The sequence below is a fragment of the Hipposideros armiger genome, unplaced genomic scaffold (assembly GCF_001890085.2).
Source record: "Hipposideros armiger isolate ML-2016 unplaced genomic scaffold, ASM189008v1 scaffold_277, whole genome shotgun sequence".
NCBI classification, from domain to species: Eukaryota; Metazoa; Chordata; class Mammalia; order Chiroptera; family Hipposideridae; genus Hipposideros; species Hipposideros armiger.
The window spans coordinates 1,753,781-1,773,031 of NW_017731627.1; the positions used below are offsets into that span (position 1 = coordinate 1,753,781).

Consider the following 19,251-nt stretch of genomic DNA (forward strand, 5'->3'; position numbering starts at 1 on the left):
ATGCGTACGGATATCTGGAGGAATTAAGGGCCACTGGCTTTTAACCTGGGATTTCAAAACTGCAACCCACCCCAGGGTTTTTTGCAGTGATCTCAAAGGGTGCTGAATTAATAAGGACTTGGGGAGGACCGAGGGAATGGCTGAGTTTGGGGGGAATTTGATGTCACAGATGGAATCACATTTTCTAGGTGTTCCAGTGTGGGAGGAAGTATATTCTTTGAGCCTGTCCTCTGTGCATTTGGGGGGCCCTGGCCCAATGAACTCCTTCCTGATTGCTAAGTCCTTGCTAGGAAATGGAACTGCTTTTGGCTTCTGAGACTCAGTCCTAATTAATGGCAGCTGGTTTGGCTTTTACCAGATTGATACTTTTCTACAAGGAATGAATTCATTGGCCTTTTCCCCCTTCCCTAGTTGGGTCACAGCATTTACCTTTAATGACTGAAATCTAGGGTCTGAAGAAAACCTGAACAAATATTTCCTGGTAGCTCAGAGCAGCATAGGGTGGGGCAGCTTAAGTTATCAAATCCTGCAACAGTGGCTGCTCCGCGTCACTGCTCTGCTTTAGTCCTGCCTTAGCCGTAGACAAAGGGAGTTTGTTTTTGTGTTTTTGTCAAAGTCCATACTAGATAATGGCCCATGTTCTCCAAACCTGGCTTCATCCACCAAGGCTTGAGGAGAGAATGACCAGACATGCACGCCTGAAGCACAAGCACAGTGTGCTTCTCAATAGCAAAGCTCCACACAGTCCTGTCTGGGTGGGTTTTCATCTACGTAGATCCATCAAGCCTGTCCTTTCCCTTAGCCCCTCGGGAGCATTCATCAGTCATGTGTAGCATCAGACTGCAAGCTCCTTGAGAGCAAGAACCAGGCAGGCCTTTTAATTATATAAAGCCCCTCTGTAACCAGGGATGTGTGTAGGTGCATGATAACCCTGAATAGATAGATAACGCCTTGAATAGAGATGTTGCATGATCCACGAGGGCGTCTCTTTACCGCTTTCTCACCCCCCTCCCCGCCCCCCCAACCCCAGGCCAGACACAGCACTGCTGGCCCTTTAGGGTCTGCGTGGGAGGCTGCCTGTGGGGGAGGGGAAGAAGGACATCTGCCCACAGGCAGACCAGGCCACACCCACCTTCCCCTGTGGCACCTGCGCCCTTTGTCTCAGGCCCAGCCCTGCCATTGCACTTTCCCTTATCTTCTGTGAGGTACAGGGAATACATTAGTCATAAAACAAAAACAGGACAGGTTGTTTGAGTTTTAGGGTAGTTTCCTTAAAAGAAAAAAGTCTGGAATGTAAAAGCCCAAAGAGAAGGTCAAAGAGTTGACTGTGGAGAGGATCTGGGAAGAGTTAGAGGGGATGAGAGTGAGAGAAAGCAACCCAGTTTAAAAATATTTATTCTTTTATTAGTTCCAGGTGTACAAAGCAACATAATAGTTAGACGTGTGCACCCCTCACAAAGTGATGACCTTCCTCCCCCAAGATACCACCCCTGTGACATCTTCTATACCTGTTACAATACCATTGACTATCTTCCTTATGCTACACTCCACCTCCCGTGACCATATATATATATAATATATATATATATATATATAAAATTATAGTTGACATACAGTATTATTCTATTTCAGCTTCAGCTTAGAAATGTTTATTCTGACATAAGCTTTTCTCCCCATGTGCCACTGAGTTCAGATAAGTTTAGGGAGGGCTGCAGTACATCACAGTGACTAAAAGCAGAGTGACTAAGAACAGTTTAGGTTCGGATACAGATTTCATTCTAGTGTATGATTCTGGGCAAATTATTTAACCTCTGAACCTCTCAGTTTTCCTACAATGTAAGGTAAAGAAAATATACTCCGTTTATGAAAATTAAATGAGATAACAATGTGAATCAACACAGGGCTTAACATATTTATCAATAAATAATAAATCAATAAATAATCGTGGCTATTACCAGAGGTCTTAATAAGGGAAGTGGCAAGTGGGAAGCAGAACTTCCGGGTGGGGATCCCGGACCAGCCAGGCTAACGATGTGAACTTGGACAAGTCATTTCCCCCATCACTGAAATAGCACAGGGATGCACCACAAGGACATGACAGGACGGCTGACGAGATTGGGCAGTGACTTAGGAGGAAAGCTGGATGGATGCCTGCTGGGAGAGGCATCATCTCCCCCCATGCTCTGTGATGTTTCAGTCCCAGGAAGACAAGAGCCATGTCTCTGAGCAGCGCCTTCAGGGCTGTGGGCAACGACCCTGGGATCATCACCTGGAGAATAGAGGTGAGCCGGGCAGAAGCCACACCTTCCTCCTCACCCTGAATCGGGGCAGAGTCTGGCCACCCAGGCCTGCTACATGACAGCCCTCCAGCACTCCCTGGCCCACTGAACAGTGAAAGGCAGTGTCAAAGTGCCCATTTTCCTATCCTTGACCCCTCCTGGGCACTCAAAGCAGGTGGGTGGCATGTGGAAGAAATGTTCTTGGCCTTGGAGAATAGGGCTCCAAGCAAAAATAAGCTTGCTCTTTATCCAGCCATCTGCTCAGTGAGCCTGCATTGCTAGTGAATGCCCTGGAGAGATGGGTGGGGCCTGGGCCCACCCAGGAGAGGGATACTCCTGGCTGCTTCTGTCAGAAAAATGGAACCTGTCTCCCACACGGTGCTCCGGCTCCGGCAAAGTAGAGGGGAGGTTTGAGGGCGCTGCACAAATTGGGGCCATGGCTCATCCCTTCTCCCACCTGGGCTTGAGCTCCAGCAGTTTATAGCTGGGAATGGCCCTCGCCAGGGCAGCCCCACCTGCCAGATGTGAGGACCCCCACCCCACCCCCATCTCCCTGCTATGAACCCACTGAGTGGCTGCTGCATACAACCCAAAGGTGATGCCTCACTCCACTGTCCTCCATTAGGAAGGCGGAATCACAGCCTTTAGCAAGCGGCTCCGAGCTATGAGAGGCCCAGCTCTCACTTCCATTGTTTTAAGGCTTCCAGTTTCTTTAAAAACCAATAGGTCCCAAAAGAGTATGGAAATCATGGGATATTTAACATTTTTACATTTAACACACACATTTTACATAGAATACACACAAGTATGACTGCAGGTTTACTTCACTTGTAAGTAGTGATGAAAGTTCATATTTGAGGCCATGTGAATGGCCCTCCTGGGACAAGCCAGACATGAAGGTGATAAATCATGGCCCCCACTCATACTCCAAATATGGGACACTGGCCTTGGAGCCCTGCACACTGCTTGCACTCGCGCCCCCACTGCCCCACAGAACCCTGGCATTCTGTGATTTCAGACCTTGGCCAGCACTGTGCGGTCAGCACTGGGGAACAGTGATGGAGGCACTGGTGCCGCTGCTCAGAGGCGGGTGGGGTTTTACTTTATAGATTATATCCAACTCTTTCCCTGCAACGGGCTGGAGGTGGCTCACAAGGCAGCAAGACAGGACCAGGCAGGCAGTGGGGAGGAGAATGGGGCAAAGACAGGTGCCCAGATTCAGACTGGGGCCATGCAGGTCAAGCTCGGAAGACAGAGGGTGGCCAGGCTAATCCTGCAGCTCACTGCCACACCCTATAAGATCAGTGGGGACATCTCCCCTACCTCTCCCTGCTGCCTGAGCCAAATGATGCAGAGGCTAGGGAGGCTAGGGGTGGGGGGAGGGGAGGAAGCAGGAATGCAGCCTATACACACCCCTTGTCCTTCCAGAAAATGGAGCTGGCGTTGGTGCCCCTGAGTGCCCATGGCAATTTCTATGAGGGCGACTGCTACGTCATCCTCTCGGTGAGCACCATCTTCCCCAACCCCTCCCTCCCCCTTCCCAAAAGCTTCTCCCCTGAGAGCCAGGCTCCACTGAAAGATCTGCCAATGGTGCTAATCAGGCCCCTGGCATTGGTCTTGCTTATTCAGAACAGGCCTCCAATTTGACTATTCTTAGGCCAGGGTTTTAAATTTTGCATCAGAAGGTGGGGGTGGGGCTCTCAGTCTGAACCTGAGTGAGTAGCCCACAAGCAGCACTTCTCTCTCTGAGGGCCCAGACTCCAGATTAAAGAGGTGTGAGGAAGGCCAGCTAAACACAGGCCGTCACTAGCCTCAAAGTGCTCATTTTAGTTGAGGAAGCAATATCCCACATGAACAGTGCTGACAGAGCCATGCAGCCGCACAGATCAGCCCTGTGCCAGCTGTGTAACTGCAGGGGAGCAGAGGGGCAGCAACGTAAGTCTGCAACCCAGCTCAGAAAAGGTCCCCATTGGTCTCCATATATTTTGAGACCAATAAACTGTCAACTTTTCCCAAATGTGGGGAGGAATCGGGGCTGCCAGGGCTTGAGCCACACAGCGGGTCTACACAGGGGCTGCTGGAGGAAGGGGGACGTCCGGAGTCTGCCAGGACACAAGCCACTGTAAGCTGCACTCTTCCCAGGCCAGAGGGGCCAGCCGCAAAGGGGAGGCGAGCTGACCCTGACCTGATCTCTCTGGCTGCACCCCAGACCCGGAGAGTGGGCAGTCTCCTGTCCCAGGACATCCACTTCTGGATCGGGAAGGACTCCTCCCATGAAGAGCAGAGCTGTGCAGCCATCTACACTACACAGCTGGATGACTACCTGGGGGGCAGCCCCGTGCAGCACCGGGAGGTCCAGTACCATGAGTCCGACACCTTCCGTGGCTACTTCAAGCAGGGCATCATGTGAGTAGTTACGCATACAGCAAGGGCATAAACGGCAGTTTGCCGAAGAGGAAACCCAAAGGGCCAATCAGTATATGAAGAAAGTAATCAGAGAAATGCAAATCAAAACAAAGCTATCATTTTCGCCCACGAGAGTAGCACAAACTAGAGAGCAGGGTGGTGCCAAGTGTTGGCGAGGCTGTGGGGAAATAGGAGCCCTGGTGCCCTGCTGGTGGGAGGGAGGGCTGGCACAGCATTCCGGAGAGTAGTCTGCTGCCACTGAGGCAAATCCCAGTTCCGGACATGTGACTCAAAGGAATTCTCACGTGCCCAGCTCCATAAGGGCACACGAACCAGAAATGTTCACAGCACTATCGTTAGTGGTGGTGGGAAGCTGCAGGCAACGTAGAATGCCCACCACTCGGAGGCCGGGCAGGAATAATACTCCATGGCACCAAGGAGTGCTGAGCAGCAGCTGGAAGCAACGGATTAGATACATACCTAACAGGCGGACACAGCTTCAAAACATGGTGCTTAGTGAACACAGTAAGAAATCGCCTTGAGATAAGTGACAGAATGCCAATTTCTGTTTGTTTGTTTTTTTAAAATACATGAACAAAAAAACAACAGGACACATTTTACCAGAATGAAAATAAAAAGATATGTGTTAAACTGTTAGAGTGGTTGCCTGTGGCGGGGAGAGGACTGGGAGTAGGGCTTGCAGATAAAAGGGAACACATCAATACTTAAAACGAGAGAGGGGTCTAGGAAAGGCCAGTGACGATACTGTTCCATGAACTGAGGTGTTTCATTAATTCAAAACTTTGCACTCGAGACTGAAAACAAAGAGAAATTCCAATGAGCTCGAGAATTCTGAGGCTGGTCCAAAACCAGCTTCTTGCAGATCAACAGTCCCCACTGACTGAGGACCTACTAGGCACAGAGCACCACACTGAGTCACCAGGGAACCAAAGACAAAACCCCTCTGCTCCAGGATGGCTTTCTGCATGCCCTTCATGATTGGGATGCCTGGGGAGGCTGGGCTGGGGTGCGTGCCAGGAGGAAGAATGGATTTCTGGAGTGGGTTGGTCTTAAGTCCATGGGGTCATTAATGCTTCTGCTGTTTCCTGGCTTGTGTCTCTCTCCCTGTCACACACTGATAGTCACACAGCAGCTAGAACAAAACAAGGTCTTCCACGCTGCACGCTGCGGGGTTTTAATCACCATGTTCCCTCTGCCTGGAGCACTAGTTGTCTGGTTGTTGGTTTCTAGTCCTCTTAATATCTCAGCTGGAATGTCACTCCTTCCCAGAAAACTGCCCTAACCACTCTGTCAGAAAGTCCGTCACTGCATCTGACTTCTGTGGCAGCAGTTACCACCATCTAGATTTACCTGGCTTATTTACTGTCATCTCACTCACATGGGCAGAGACCGCGTTTGTGTAATTCACCATTGCCTCCCCCATACCAAGCAGGTGTTCAATAAATAACTGAAGGATGTTCCCTCAGATACAAAAAGGGGGGTGTGGCTTCTGGGATGAAGCATGTGGAGACCAACACCTACGATGTCAAGCGGCTGTTACACGTGAAGGGGAAGAGAAACATCAGGGCCACTGAGGTAAGTCCTGCTCAGTGCCTGTCCTGGGCTCAGGGCCTCTCTACCTAATAATTCCTCCTGAAACGTCTACTTCTCATCTGCAGGTGGAAATGAGCTGGGACAGTTTTAACCGAGGAGATGTCTTCTTGCTGGACCTTGGGAAGGTCATCATCCAATGGAATGGTCCAGAAAGCAACAGCGGGGAGCGCCTGAAGGTACCGCTCCTCCCGTCTCCCCGCCCTCTCCTCTCCCTCAGGCCTGGCCATGGGACTTGGCTCTCTCAGGGGCCTTTCCTTTCTTCTTTCCCCATTGGCTCTTCCCCGAGATTCAAGCCGGACCCCTGCTTTGGAGTAGAATCTGTTTTAGAAAGATGCCAAGTGACTCACCCTGGGCTTCTCAGCATCAGGATAACTCCTGTCTGGGATCCAGGCGGTTCCTCCCAAAGCCATCAGGCAGCAAGGGGGCCCAGCGGAGCTGAGTGCCCCCATGGGCTTCTTTGACAGGCTATGCTCCTGGCAAAGGACATTCGGGACAGGGAGCGAGGGGGCCGTGCTGAAATAGGAGTGATCGAGGGCGACAAGGAGGCGGCAAGCCCGGAGCTGATGAAGGTCCTTCAGGACACCCTCGGCCGGCGCTCCATTATCAAGTCTGCGGTCCCCGATGAGATCGTTGATCAGCAGCAGAAGTCAAATGTCATGTTGTATCAGTGAGTAGCAAAACCTGGCTGCTGGTTGGAGGCTGGGGCAGGGGAGAGTTGTTCCCTCGACACCTTGTGGAGACCCTAGAAAACTGGGCACTTTTGCTTGGCTCCCCGTTTGGGGTGTAGGTGTCTGGCTTTTAGTCGTTTTCAAATGCAGCTTCTAGAAGTTGCTCAGTGCTCCCCACTCGAGGAGGCAGCTGCCATCTGTTCTTGTCAGCAACTCTTCTTGGTCTCTTGGAGAGACCGTTCCTTTACTCAGCTCTATACATGCCCAGGAATGTAGACGGGATAATGTTGAGAGAGAGATGCACAAAAGTCTCCTCTAGAGAACGAGTCCCTCGTAGCCTGCCGGCATTCAAGCCACACCTGTCATAGGAAGTCAAACTCTACTCAGAAACTCCAAAGCCAGGAAAATATCAAATGACTACAAGAGGCTTTGTAGAAAAGAAGGCACAGGCTAACCGCTCCCCTTCTCCAGTGTCTCAGACTCGGCCGGGCAGCTGGAGGTCACAGAGGTAGCAACAAGGCCCCTGGTCCAGGACTTACTAAACCATGATGTAAGTAGAGCTGGGGTGGGCCTGGCTTAGGGTGGCCAGGCCCAGCCCCGGAGGCAGACTCTGGGGAGAGGCCTTCCTATGGTCTTCAGCAGCAGTAACCACTTTTATCCTTGACTGCTTCAGGACTGCTACATCCTGGACCAAAGTGGAACCAAGATCTATGTGTGGAAAGGAAGAGGAGCCACAAAGGCTGAGAAACAGATGGCCATGTCTAAAGCCCTGGTAGGAGCTACAGATGTACAATACTGTCCAAAAATTCTGGTCAGTAACACTTTAGATGTGCTCAGAGAGCCTTACTAGGCACTTGAGCAGAGGACATCACAGTTATATTGGGTCATCGGAAAAGTCATGACGTATTTTTTCTATGTTTTTCGTTGCAAAAATGCATCATGACTTTTCCGACAACCCAATATACATGGACTTGCAAGTCAGACAGACAAACTGGGATTCAAATTCAGGCTTAAGATCATCTCCTAGTGGTGTTGCAAGGATTAAATAACACTGGTAAAGCACTCAGAACAGGACCTGGCACACTCACAGCCTCAGTGAAGTGTGGCTGTTATTACTGAAGGGGATAGATACCACTTACCAAGGTTAGTGGCCCTGTCCTCAAGGAGCTTAAGCTATTATGCAGACCTATGCAGATGAACCAAGCAGGGTGCACTTACAAAGCAGTAAACGGGCACATGGATGTGGTACAATCAGTAGAGCACATGAGTGCTGGAAGAACAGAGGATAAAGGATCTTGCAAAACAAATTAGTAAAAATCATGACAGGCCAATAAAGAGATGCCAACATGTTCTGCTCAGTCCTTTTCTTGAGGCAGGTAACTTGGTGCCTAGACAGAGTGAGTTAGAATTTGACTCCCAGAAGAGAGCTATCCTACTAACTGGCTTCAAAAGGGTGAATCACTGGCCAAGCAAAGAGCCCAGGGCATTCCCTGATTGACCTGCCTTTTGGGGATGGGGTTGTGTGTGCAGAACTTCATCACAATGAAGGGCTACCCCAGCAGCACCAATGTGGAGACTGTCAACGATGGTGCTGAGTCAGCCATGTTCAAGCAGCTGTTCCAGAAATGGTCAGTGAAGGAGCAGACCATGGGCCTGGGGAAAACGTTCAGCATCGGGAAAATCGGTGAGATTGCCCCGGATTGTCTTCTCACTGCTGGGACTCTAGAAAGGCAGGCGCGGATGCTTTTCACCTACTTGGTTTCTCCCAACCCCTTCTCTGCAGCTAAAGTTTCCCAGGACAAATTTGATGTGACTCTGCTGCACACTAAACCAGAGGTAGCTGCCCAGGAAAGAATGGTTGATGATGGCAATGGAAAAATTGAGGTAAGCCTCATGATTTACATACATCTCAGGGTACGCAGGTAGCACTGGCTCTCCTGGCTGTTCTGCTGGAGAAGAGGAGGCAGGTGACTCTGGGTCTGTTTTGCTTTCCTTTTCACCTCCTGTGCCTCAGAAGTATTATCCAGGAGGTATCCAAGTCTGCAGAGTTTACCCACAGTTCTTCAGGGAAGTGAAAAGCAGATATCCCGGTGAGCTATCAATAGCTCATCTAGCAAATCTATTCAAATCATCTCTAGCTGTGATGGGGAGGTGCCTGACCAGGGATGACCCAGTTCTCCTCCGGATTCAAATCATGCAAATGTGATAAGCCCTCACCACTGGGAAAGCAGCACCAGAGGGGGCAGGGGGACTTTGAGTGGACAGACGTTAAGTGCCTTTACCCATAGGGATTCTCTGCTTCTCACGGCCCATTCCTTTCAGGCAGCTGTCGCTTCAAATAGGACCCCCATGTCTGGGGAATTGTGTCTCCTTCTGTGCCCAGGTCTGGAGAATTGAAAACCTGGAGCTGGTCCCTGTGGAGCATCAGTGGTATGGCTTCTTTTATGGGGGAGACTGCTACCTGGTTCTCTATACGTATGAGATAAACGGGAAGCTGCGTTACATCTTGTACATCTGGCAGGTAGGCCTGGGGCAGGCTCTCGGCTTTGAGAGATGATACTTCCCCTGGCCACTGAGCTGGGCAGGGGCAGCAGGGGCCCATCCCTCCCCTGTCACCACTGCAGGGCCGCCATGCCTCCCAGGACGAGCTGGCAGCCTCAGCCTACCAGGCGGTAGAGGTGGATCAGCAGTTTGACGGGGCCCCTGTGCAGGTCCGGGTTACCATGGGCAAAGAGCCTCGCCACTTCATGGCCATCTTCAAAGGAAAGCTGGTAATCTTTGAGGTGAGAACCCGCAGATAAAATTACACCTTGGGCAGGAATGCTCAGAACTAAGCCAGCAGGGGCTACAGTGGAGGAGAAGAGGGGTGGGGAGCAAGGCTTGGGGTAGGCTTGGACAAGAGGGGTTAATTGAAGACACTAAAATGAATCCCAACTGCCCAGGGATTCAAATCCAAATCATCGCCTCATTCATGTTCACCGACTTTCATAACCTGACCCATATTACCTGTGAAGGCGCACTAATTACCCTCAGCTCCCTAACCTACACCACACTCTGCTCGTCAGGCGGGTCTCCTCGCTAGACCTCACATGTGCCGTGTCATGGCCTGTCCACCACCCTCGCTGAACGTCCCCCTTCAAATTCAAGTCCTACTTCTTCCACGAACCCCTGGCTGAAACACTACCAGAAATGTGCAGTGTCACCTGCTTGATACACACAAGTCTGTGGTCAAGTCCCAGTCTTGTCATTTATTAGCCAGGTTTCTAAGGCTCAGTTTCCCCATCTGTACTGTGGATCATAATACCTACTTCACAGAGTTATTTGGAGGATCAGTGAAATGATGTAGGTAAGGTACTAGCCACAGAGCCAGGCATGTAACAGAGATCTCAGAATGAAAGCTGATATTACTGGTACCATAACTCCAGCTCACCCCACCTCTCCCACCTTAGCCTATAAGCTCCTCAAGGGCAAAGATGGTGACAAATACATCCATGTTCTCCACAACAGCCAGCCCAGGGCTCTGCTCACATGCGCGTCTCAGATCTAGACTCTGCATTTCTCCTTTTCTCTAGGGTGGGACTTCCAGGAAGGGAAATGCTGAGCCCGATCCTCCCGTAAGGCTCTTCCAGATTCAAGGAAATGACAAATCGAACACCAAAGCAGTGGAGGTTCCAGCCTTTGCCTCCTCCCTAAACTCCAATGATGTCTTTCTGCTGCGGACCCAAGCAGAGCACTATCTGTGGTATGGCAAGGTAAGACGGCTGGGCCCAGTGTCACACCAGTCCTGCCCCCACCCTCCTCTCAGCAAGGGCAAAGGAACTAAAGAGAGTAGGCTGGAGCAGTCTGCAAAAAGAGGAGCCTTTTTTCTAAAGGATCTTTAAAGGGACCACCAACATTCCCCACAAATAGGCCTCCAATTACAAAGTTAATGACAGCACTGCTCAGGCCCAGGAGATACTCCATAAACTTCATAAATAAATGGACAGAGGCTGAGTAGGTCAACCTTTCCACACGAGTTTCATGGAATATAATAGGACAGGCATTACCACTGAACGAAAACACTAAAAATGGGATTTTGTCAATTCAGATTGTGTCTGCATTAAAAACCACTAAACTTGTTTTACAAAAGAGAACTGAACAGGAAAAGATGCCCAACAAGATGCCCAACATCATTGATCATTAGGGAAATGCAAATGAAAACCCCATGAGTTACCACTACCTACTTATTAGAATGGCTAAAAAATTTGACAATATCAAGTGTAGGTGAGGATGCAGAGCAACAAAATGTTCACATGTTGCTGGTGAGAATGTAAATACAGCCTTTGAAAAACAATTTGACAGTTTCTTATAAAACATACACTTATCTATGATCCAGCAATCCCATTTCTGGGTATTTACCCATGTGAAATAAAAAACTATCTTCACACAAAAACCTGTACATGAATGTTTATAGCACCTTTATTGTAATCACCAAAAACTGGAAGCAACTCAACTGGAAAATGGATAAAAAACAGTGGTACACCCATACAATGGAATACTCCTCGGCAACACAAAGAACAAGCTGTGATACCCACGACAAGGGTGACTCTCCAGTGCATCGTGCTAAGTGAGAGAAGCCAGACTCAAAGGCTACATAGTGTATGATGCCATTTATGACCTTCTGGAAAAGGCAAAACTATTGTGATAGAGAAGAGTAGTGGTTGCCAGAGGTTAAGGATTTGGAAGGGTTTTGGAAGGGTTTGACTACAAAGGGGTAAGCCCAAGAGAATTTTTTGCAGGGGAGAAGCAACTGTTCTGATTCTTTGTTGTGGTGGTGGTAACATGATTCTATGCATTTGTCAAGACTCATAGAAATGTATGCCAAAGAGTCAAGTTTCCTGTACATAATTTAAAAAATAAGTTAAAATTTTTTTTCTCTTCAAAAAAAGAATCAAAAATAGGTGCTAAAATTCCAACTGAAGCCAAAGCAAAGGAGACTTTTGTTCACATCTATTGTGTTTCAGAGTCCAGTCCTGTTCTTCGCTCCGCCCCTCGCCCCCTTCCCAGCACTAGAACAAACCTATCTCCCTGTCCTGAGATACTGTGGCTTGATAGCTGATCCTGGCTACACTGAGCTACTGGACTCAGCTTTTTTCCCACATCAACGTGCTCGCGTGTGACTAACATCTGTGTTCTCCTCACCCAACTCACAGGGGTCTAGTGGGGATGAGCGGGCAATGGCTAAGGAGTTGGCCGGGATTCTCTGCGATGGCACAGAGGATGCTGTGGCTGAGGGCCAGGAGCCAGCTGAGTTCTGGGACCTGCTGGGAGGGAAAGTTCCCTATGCCAATGACAAAAGGTAAGGAACCACAGCATCCCCTCCTCTTGGCTCCCCCTGCCTTCCAGGCTGGTGAACTGCACATGATTTCTAAGCAGCTTGGTTCCTGACTGACTGTATTGCAGATTACAGCAGGAAATCCTAGATGTCCAGTCCCGTCTCTTTGAATGTTCCAATAAGACTGGCCGGTTCATTGTCACTGAGATCACAGACTTCACCCAGGATGACCTGAACCCAGGTGACGTGATGCTCCTGGACACCTGGGACCAGGTAAGACATAGCCAGAGAGACCTTGGGATACATGACAATGATCCTCACAGTTTCGGCTGTTTTTGTATAGTATCTCCCCCGACAGGATAAGCCCAGGATAGCCCTGGGCCATCCCCAAATCAATTAAGCAATTGTCAGTGGCAACCAATAAAAGAGCTTGCTTTTTGCCAGGGTTGGAGAGAATAGAATATTGTTTAAAACTCACCCTCCTGGGAATTTTCCCACCTTGCTCTGGGAAAATCAGAGCATTCTATCATCATGCACTTCCATCTCTCAGGATCAATAGCAGCAGGCTCCATACCCAGAGATATGGGCCTTTTGGGGAACAAAGGAGTGAGAGAGTGATATCTTCAAGGCAACCCCTCTGTGACATCCATATTCTTCAATTTGGCTAAGCAAACCCACTCTGTTCCGGTCACTATGTTAGGTGTGGTGCCACCAAGGTGAAGAGGCCCGTGCTACTCGCAGATTTTATAGGGTGTGGGGTGGGGACGGGACATAGAAACCTAATTTTACTGTGATGAAGGTACATACGAGGTGCCATAGGAGCACAATTAGGGGCACTCATACAGTTTAGGGGCTCAGATGACTTCCTGGAAGAGATGGCTCCCAGGCTGAATCTCAAAAGATAAGTAGGCATTAAATAGGAAAAGAGGGCAAAGGAAATAGCACAAGTAAGAGTAAGGATGAAATAGTCAAGTAGACAGGAAACTCCGAATACTATAATCAGAGCATAAGACAGAGTTGAACAGCACCCTAAAAATGGAGCTGACGAAGGAGGGATGGACCTTACCTATCATGTCAAGAAATTTGAGATTTAGCCTGGAAAGCTACTGAAATTTAAGCAGGTGAATGACAAGCTCAGACTACGCTTTAGATAGAGCACACCAGCAAGTGTAGGTGAGGAGAGATGGGGGTGAAAACCAAAGACCATGATGGGAGGCCGATCAGTAGACTATTGGAATATTCCAGTAAGAGCTGCTGTAGGCCTGCACAGGAGCAGTGGAGTAGGGATGGAGGGATGGAGACAGATTTGACAAATGCATAGGAGGTAAACTGGCTGGCCTTGGTGACTCACTGGATGTGGGGGGCGTCTAGGATGACTCCCAGGTTACTGCAGTAGGAATGACTGCATGGACGCCACTCACCAAGAATGGAGACACAGACACAAGTTTAGAAAAAAGGAGCTACATTTTGGAGGTGCTATATTTGAAATGCCTGAAGAAAGCCCAGAGGAGGTGTTTACCAAGAAATTGGATTCAGGAAGCTGAAGCTGAGAGAGAGAGAGAGAGCTCAGGACTGGACGTGTAGATATGGGAAATACCCATGGCAATTAAAATCACAAATCGAGATGATTCCAAGAAAAGCTTCCTCTGCTGAGGCTGTGAATTGCTTGAGGGGAAAAGACAGGGCAGGGTTTCTGATCTAATACTTAGTTCTCGGTATGAGTGCATTAACAAATATTCAATCTTTACCACAACAGGTGTTCCTGTGGATTGGGGCTGAGGCCAATGCCGCAGAGAAGGAGAACGCTCTTGCTACAGCCCAGGAATACCTGCACACTCATCCCAGTGGCCGAGACGCTGACACACCCATCCTGATCATTAAACAGGGGTTTGAGCCTCCCACCTTCACAGGCTGGTTCTTGGCCTGGGACTCTCACATTTGGAGTGTAAGAACAGAGAGTGGGGGAAGCTGTTCTTATTGCCAGGGAGATCAGCATTCATGGCTCCGTGGGAAGGTGGGGTACTTGGGCTGAGTAAATCCAGAACCACATTTCCCCCACTCCCTCTCCCCTCCCTGTTTTTTACTTTTCTTCTCTTTCCCACCCACCACAGAACTAAGTCCAATTAGAGAATTCACAACTTGTCTCAGGAATAAGCAGTGTGCATAAGTGACAACATTTAGAAAGTACATTCACACACGTCATCTTTTGGAGCTTTTTACAACCATCCTGATAGCTAAGGCAAACACTGTGTTGCCATGTTCTAGACAAGGAAGCTTAGAAAAATTATTTCTCTAAAGCCGGGGTCAGCAAACTGCGGCTCGCGAGCCACATGTGGCTTTTGGGTACGTACATGTGGCTCTGAAGTAAAATTGAAAATGAAAATAAAACTATCATAGTTTCATTTATAAAAAAAAATTTGTTTTAAGATTTTATTGGGAAATTGGGGAAGGGGAACAGACAAGTTGCTGTCTTTTGGTTCTTCAGTCTAGTTGTGAAGGACGTTGCTTCACTGGCCCATGTTGGTATTGTGATCATTGCACTCTTCCCAGGTGAGGCAGTCACTCACCGGCCACTGGACGGCCGCTCACGGCGGCTCACGGCAGCTCACAAAAGTGCACGCCAGCTGCCAGCCAGCCCCACTGCCTACGCCATTGCCAGCAACTCATGGCAGCCCAGCTCCAGGTTGAGCTGTTGTTCACCATCTTAGCTGTAGAGGGCGCAGCGTCACTGGCCCTCATGTGGGATCCGAACCAAGGCCCTGCTGCTCTGAGCTGGTGTCCCAAGCCAACTCTTAACCAATGCACTATTCCATTTATTAAATTTTTAAAGGCTATTATTCACATAATGGTGATTATGTAAAAATATATTTATGGCTCTCAAATAATTTTTCAGTTGTTGTGAGGGACAGGATTGGCTCGCTCCTCCATCTCAAAAGTTTGCCGACCCCTGGTCTAAAGTCACAATTAACCAGTAGGAAGGCGCCGGGTTTTCCGACTCCTGGTCAACTGTTCTAAGTCTTGTTTGGAGGATTGAGAGGTTAGCAAAGAATGCAGATCATGTTTAGGTACCTTCCAACCTGGCATGAGTCCAGAAGGGAGGATTTTCATTTTTGCTCATCCCTGAATTGTCTTCTGATTCTCTGGCTTTTCTGCTTTTCCCAACGGTACAGACTAGGCCTGAGATGGCCCTCCTCTATATGCAGCACTCCATCCTGTGTTTTCTCTCTTCTTTTCAGGCAGGGAAATCATATGAACAGTTAAAAGAAGAGCTGGGAGACACTGCTGCTATCACAAGAATCACTGCTGTGAGTTTCCTGGAGGAGCAAGTCACAAAGGCATCTAGAGCCAGAAACAGCAAATGCTTACAGATGCCACATGGGCGAAGCCCTACCATGTCCTTCCTAGGATCACTTTAGTGGTCTATTCTGATATGAAGATGGCTTTAATCAGCAATTTTACTTATTTTACTGCCTTCCAGAATTTAGAATAGACATGCTGTTTTAAAAAAACAAAACAAAACACAAAAACACAAATGAAAACAAAAACTAATTTTATTATTCAACTCTCTGTCATTCAAGACAGATTAAATTTACTGGCAGCACTTTTCAGAAATAATAAGCTTCTAACCCAAATGATAGGTTAATTGGTTTCTGACAGTGGAGTCCACAGAAATTCAGGCCATTACCCCTATTTTAATGGCTAAAAAAAGTGGAGCCTCTAGCCAGGAATTCAATAGCAATTTAACATCAGGATGAGTGCACGGCACCAGGTGTCCAAACCATCTGGCAATTTTGTCCTTTGTGCTTCACAAACTCAAGATTTCAAAGCTAATGGTGATGTAGCATCTTTAAAATGTATTTAAGTATGACTTCAATTTGAAGTTATTTAAAAGCTGGAAATGTAGAGCCGAAGTAAAAATGCCAAGAGAAGGGATGTGATCACAATATTTAAATGAAATTTAAGCACAGCATTTATGCCAAACTGGCTATACAGGATTTACCTTAGACTTAATCAGCTTTCCCCAGAAGGACCCCCAAAGGTGAATATTTTAGATTCCCAGATGATTCTGACATGCAGCCAGGTTTGGGGACCATTGTTCTAAAAGGGTGAAGTGTTGTAAACCAAAATGTTAAATGTTATACACAAAGAACTTGGATTGCACAGACCTAAACAGTCTTTTGTCCTGTGTCCACATTTTTATTTTACCTAGGACCTGAGGAACACAACCCTTTCCCTGAATTCTGAGCCAAAATATTACCCTATAGAAGTTCTGTTGAAAAATCAGAATCAAGAACTGCCTGAGGATGTGGACCCGGCCAAAAAGGAGGTGAGTGGCTGAGGGAACTGTGTCTCATCTAAGTGGCGCTCTCCAGGCATAAAGCATCCATCTCAGCATGTGGCCCAGGACAGTTCTGGAACATTGTAAGCACTCATTAGACATTTGAGCTACCCAGTAGCTCAAGCTGAAACCCCAGGGCTCTTTCTTGATTCTTTCTTCCCACCTCCCACATCAATCCATCAGCTAGCCTCTGTCCACTTCTCACTGCTGCCAGTCTGGTCCAGCCACGATGGACGACGGCAATAGCCCTTCAGCTGGATCCCACTCCTGTTCCCTGCAATCTGTTCCCCATAACCAACGGGCTTTGAAAACAGATGACACTGTTCTGTTTAAAACAGCTTGAACGGCTTCCCACTGCACTTAGAAAAGAATCGAAGTCCTGTCCGTGGCCTCCAAGTCCCTATCCAATCTGACCCATCCCGCTCTCTGATTTCCTCTCACATATCACTACCCTTTCCGCTTAGCCCCCTTCAGCCAGTGGCTGCTTTTCCGTTCCTCAGACACGCTCATTCCAGCCTTTGAACCTTTACACTCGGATTGCTCCTGCCTGAAAAAAACATTCTTCTCCCAGATCATCACAGAACCAACTCCTTCAAATTATTTAGGTCTCAGCTCCAGTGTCACCTCCCCAGGGAGGCCTTCCCTGACCACTCTGCCTAACACTGCTCCCCTCACCCCTCCCTTTATACTTGTTCATTGTCTAGCTCTCCCTCTAGTAATACACTTAAGAGCAAGAACCTTGTCTGTCTTGTTCACCATCAAATTCTCAGCTTTTTAGCACCTAAAACAGTGCCTGGCAGATGGTAGGCACTTCTTAAGTTTCGGTTGAATTAATTAACATATTCATGTTGAAAAGAATTAATTTATTTTCCCTTTGAAGAATTTGGAAGCGTCTCTGGATCTTCTACAATGTCTTATCGAACCAACTCTTAAGTATCTGGACTACAACTTTCTTGAAAACAGAGGCCATATCTTTAATAATTTTACTTGGATAGAAAATATTCATTAAGCATCAATAAATATGTTAGGAGAAATATACGCTCTCAATAAGATTTGTATTTGCAAATGTCAGGATAAAAATGTCAGATAAGGGCATAAAGCAAGGAAAACCATCACTCAATTTAGTTCACTAGTCAAAACCTAATGTCTAGAATTCATACATACTATATAACTCATTTCTTGTCCTTCTGGCAAGAAACTGTTGTCGGTTGGAACCCTGAGAGCAGTGAATCCAGTCAGTTCTTCCACAGGCCAAGATGGGGCTCTATTGAAAAACCCTCCAATGAATAATTTAAGTCTATTACAGGCTTTCTGAAAATTCATTGTACTTCCCTCTTCGAGTACCTACCCCTTTTGGCCCCACTCTCCCAAATTCTGTTGGCACTGATAGGTGCTATGTCTTCCCTCTAACTGGAAACTTTGTTTTCTCTCTTAGAATTACCTCTCTGAACAGGACTTTGTTTCTGTGTTTGGCATCACAAGAGGGCAATTTGCTGCTCTGCCTGGCTGGAAACAGCTCCAAATGAAGAAAGAAAAGGGGCTTTTCTAAGGCAAGGAAGCAAACGCCTGTTGCAAGACCACAGAAGAGAGCAGATAGTGCCAATATCAGGAAAGAATTTACCAATTGTTGCCTAATATCCAGCTACTTAATTTAGATAAAATAGGGTCTGCAAATCACAGCATGTCCTCCATTTTTCTCAGCCTTGCATTCCTTAGTTGTTATATGCCTAAAATGTTAACTACCCACTTTTTAATTTTTGTGGCCTTTGGCTAAAGCCTCAGCAGAAAGCACAAAAACTACATGAATCTGGAGAAGTCAGAAGTAAGAGAACAAAAAACTATAAGTTTGAAGTGTTGAAGCAAGGACCTAATTCATTTTCAATTTTAAAATCGGTATTTCCAAAACCTATTTAACCCACAAATCATTGAAATTAATCACATGTATACCCCAAAGCCAAAATCCAAATGCCCAGATTGTATGTGCCAGAGCTTTTTAACTTTTCAAATAAAGATACCTGTATGAGCAAATGGAAGTATTCTGGGTTTGCCTGTTATAGTAATTATTTGATGTTATGTTGGAAGAAATGTCCCAGTACTGGGGAAGTAAAGAGGCACTGTTGAGTGAGCTCTCTGGATAACTGGACCACTGTAATTCCTGTTTCTGGCACAAGAATGCCAAAATCTGCCTTACAGCTGTCCAGGAAACCTCAGTGCCCACCCAACCACACCCTATTATCCAAAAGAGAAATAGGCCCATGTGTTATTAATTTCAGTAATGAGGCCAGAACCAGTGTGTATACCACTGCAGACAACCTTCAAAGCACGCGGCAGACATCAACAAATGAACCACATTTTCCAGACGACTCTAGTTTAAGTCAACAATTCCAAAGGAATCCATGTGGCAGGAGTAATGTAACTGTGAAGTTCCAGGATAGAAGCATAGTCCAAAGCATCACAAAGCGAAAACAGAACGAGCGCGCCACGTCACAGCAGGCGTGGGATGGAACCAGTCAGAATCTTTTGGGGAGGCCATAATAAATCTGTGTTGAAGGGAGCAGCAAGCACAGCTGGTGACGCCTGTTCTCACAGACACTGTCAGTCACTTCAATAAGGCCCACCTGTTGTTTCCTA

General features: G+C 47.6%; 1 protein-coding gene across 2 annotated transcripts; it reads left to right on the top strand.

The window, feature by feature from the left end:
• The first annotated feature begins 1,563 nt into the window (after positions 1–1,563).
• Positions 1,564–19,236, top strand: AVIL (advillin). 2 transcript variants are annotated; one of them, XM_019657659.1, is made up of 19 exons: positions 1,565–2,282; positions 3,708–3,782; positions 4,489–4,685; positions 6,173–6,281; positions 6,365–6,475; positions 6,764–6,966; positions 7,439–7,517; positions 7,641–7,739; positions 8,498–8,651; positions 8,751–8,851; positions 9,351–9,488; positions 9,592–9,750; positions 10,540–10,719; positions 12,160–12,305; positions 12,410–12,554; positions 14,038–14,226; positions 15,518–15,586; positions 16,492–16,608; positions 18,056–18,640. In XM_019657659.1, exons 1-19 carry the CDS (start codon positions 2,217–2,219, stop codon positions 18,167–18,169), a joined length of 2,451 nt encoding a protein of 816 aa, XP_019513204.1. In that variant the 5' UTR covers positions 1,565–2,216; the 3' UTR covers positions 18,170–18,640. The 2 variants fall into 2 exon arrangements, with proteins under 2 accessions (XP_019513203.1, XP_019513204.1); XM_019657658.1 differs by having other exon boundaries at positions 1,564–2,282; positions 8,498–8,851; positions 18,056–19,236.
• The last annotated feature ends 15 nt before the right edge of the window (positions 19,237–19,251 follow it).

Excerpts from the sequence above, each read along its gene's own strand:
- AVIL (XM_019657658.1), top strand. The coding sequence starts at position 2,217 with ATGTCTCTGAGCAGCGCCTTCAGGGCTGTGGGCAACGACCCTGGGATC. Across the intron at positions 6,282-6,364 it reads GAAACATCAGGGCCACTGAG|GTGGAAATGAGCTGGGACAG; the intron begins GTAAGTCCTGCT and ends TCTCATCTGCAG. Across the intron at positions 9,489-9,591 it reads ACATCTTGTACATCTGGCAG|GGCCGCCATGCCTCCCAGGA; the intron begins GTAGGCCTGGGG and ends TCACCACTGCAG.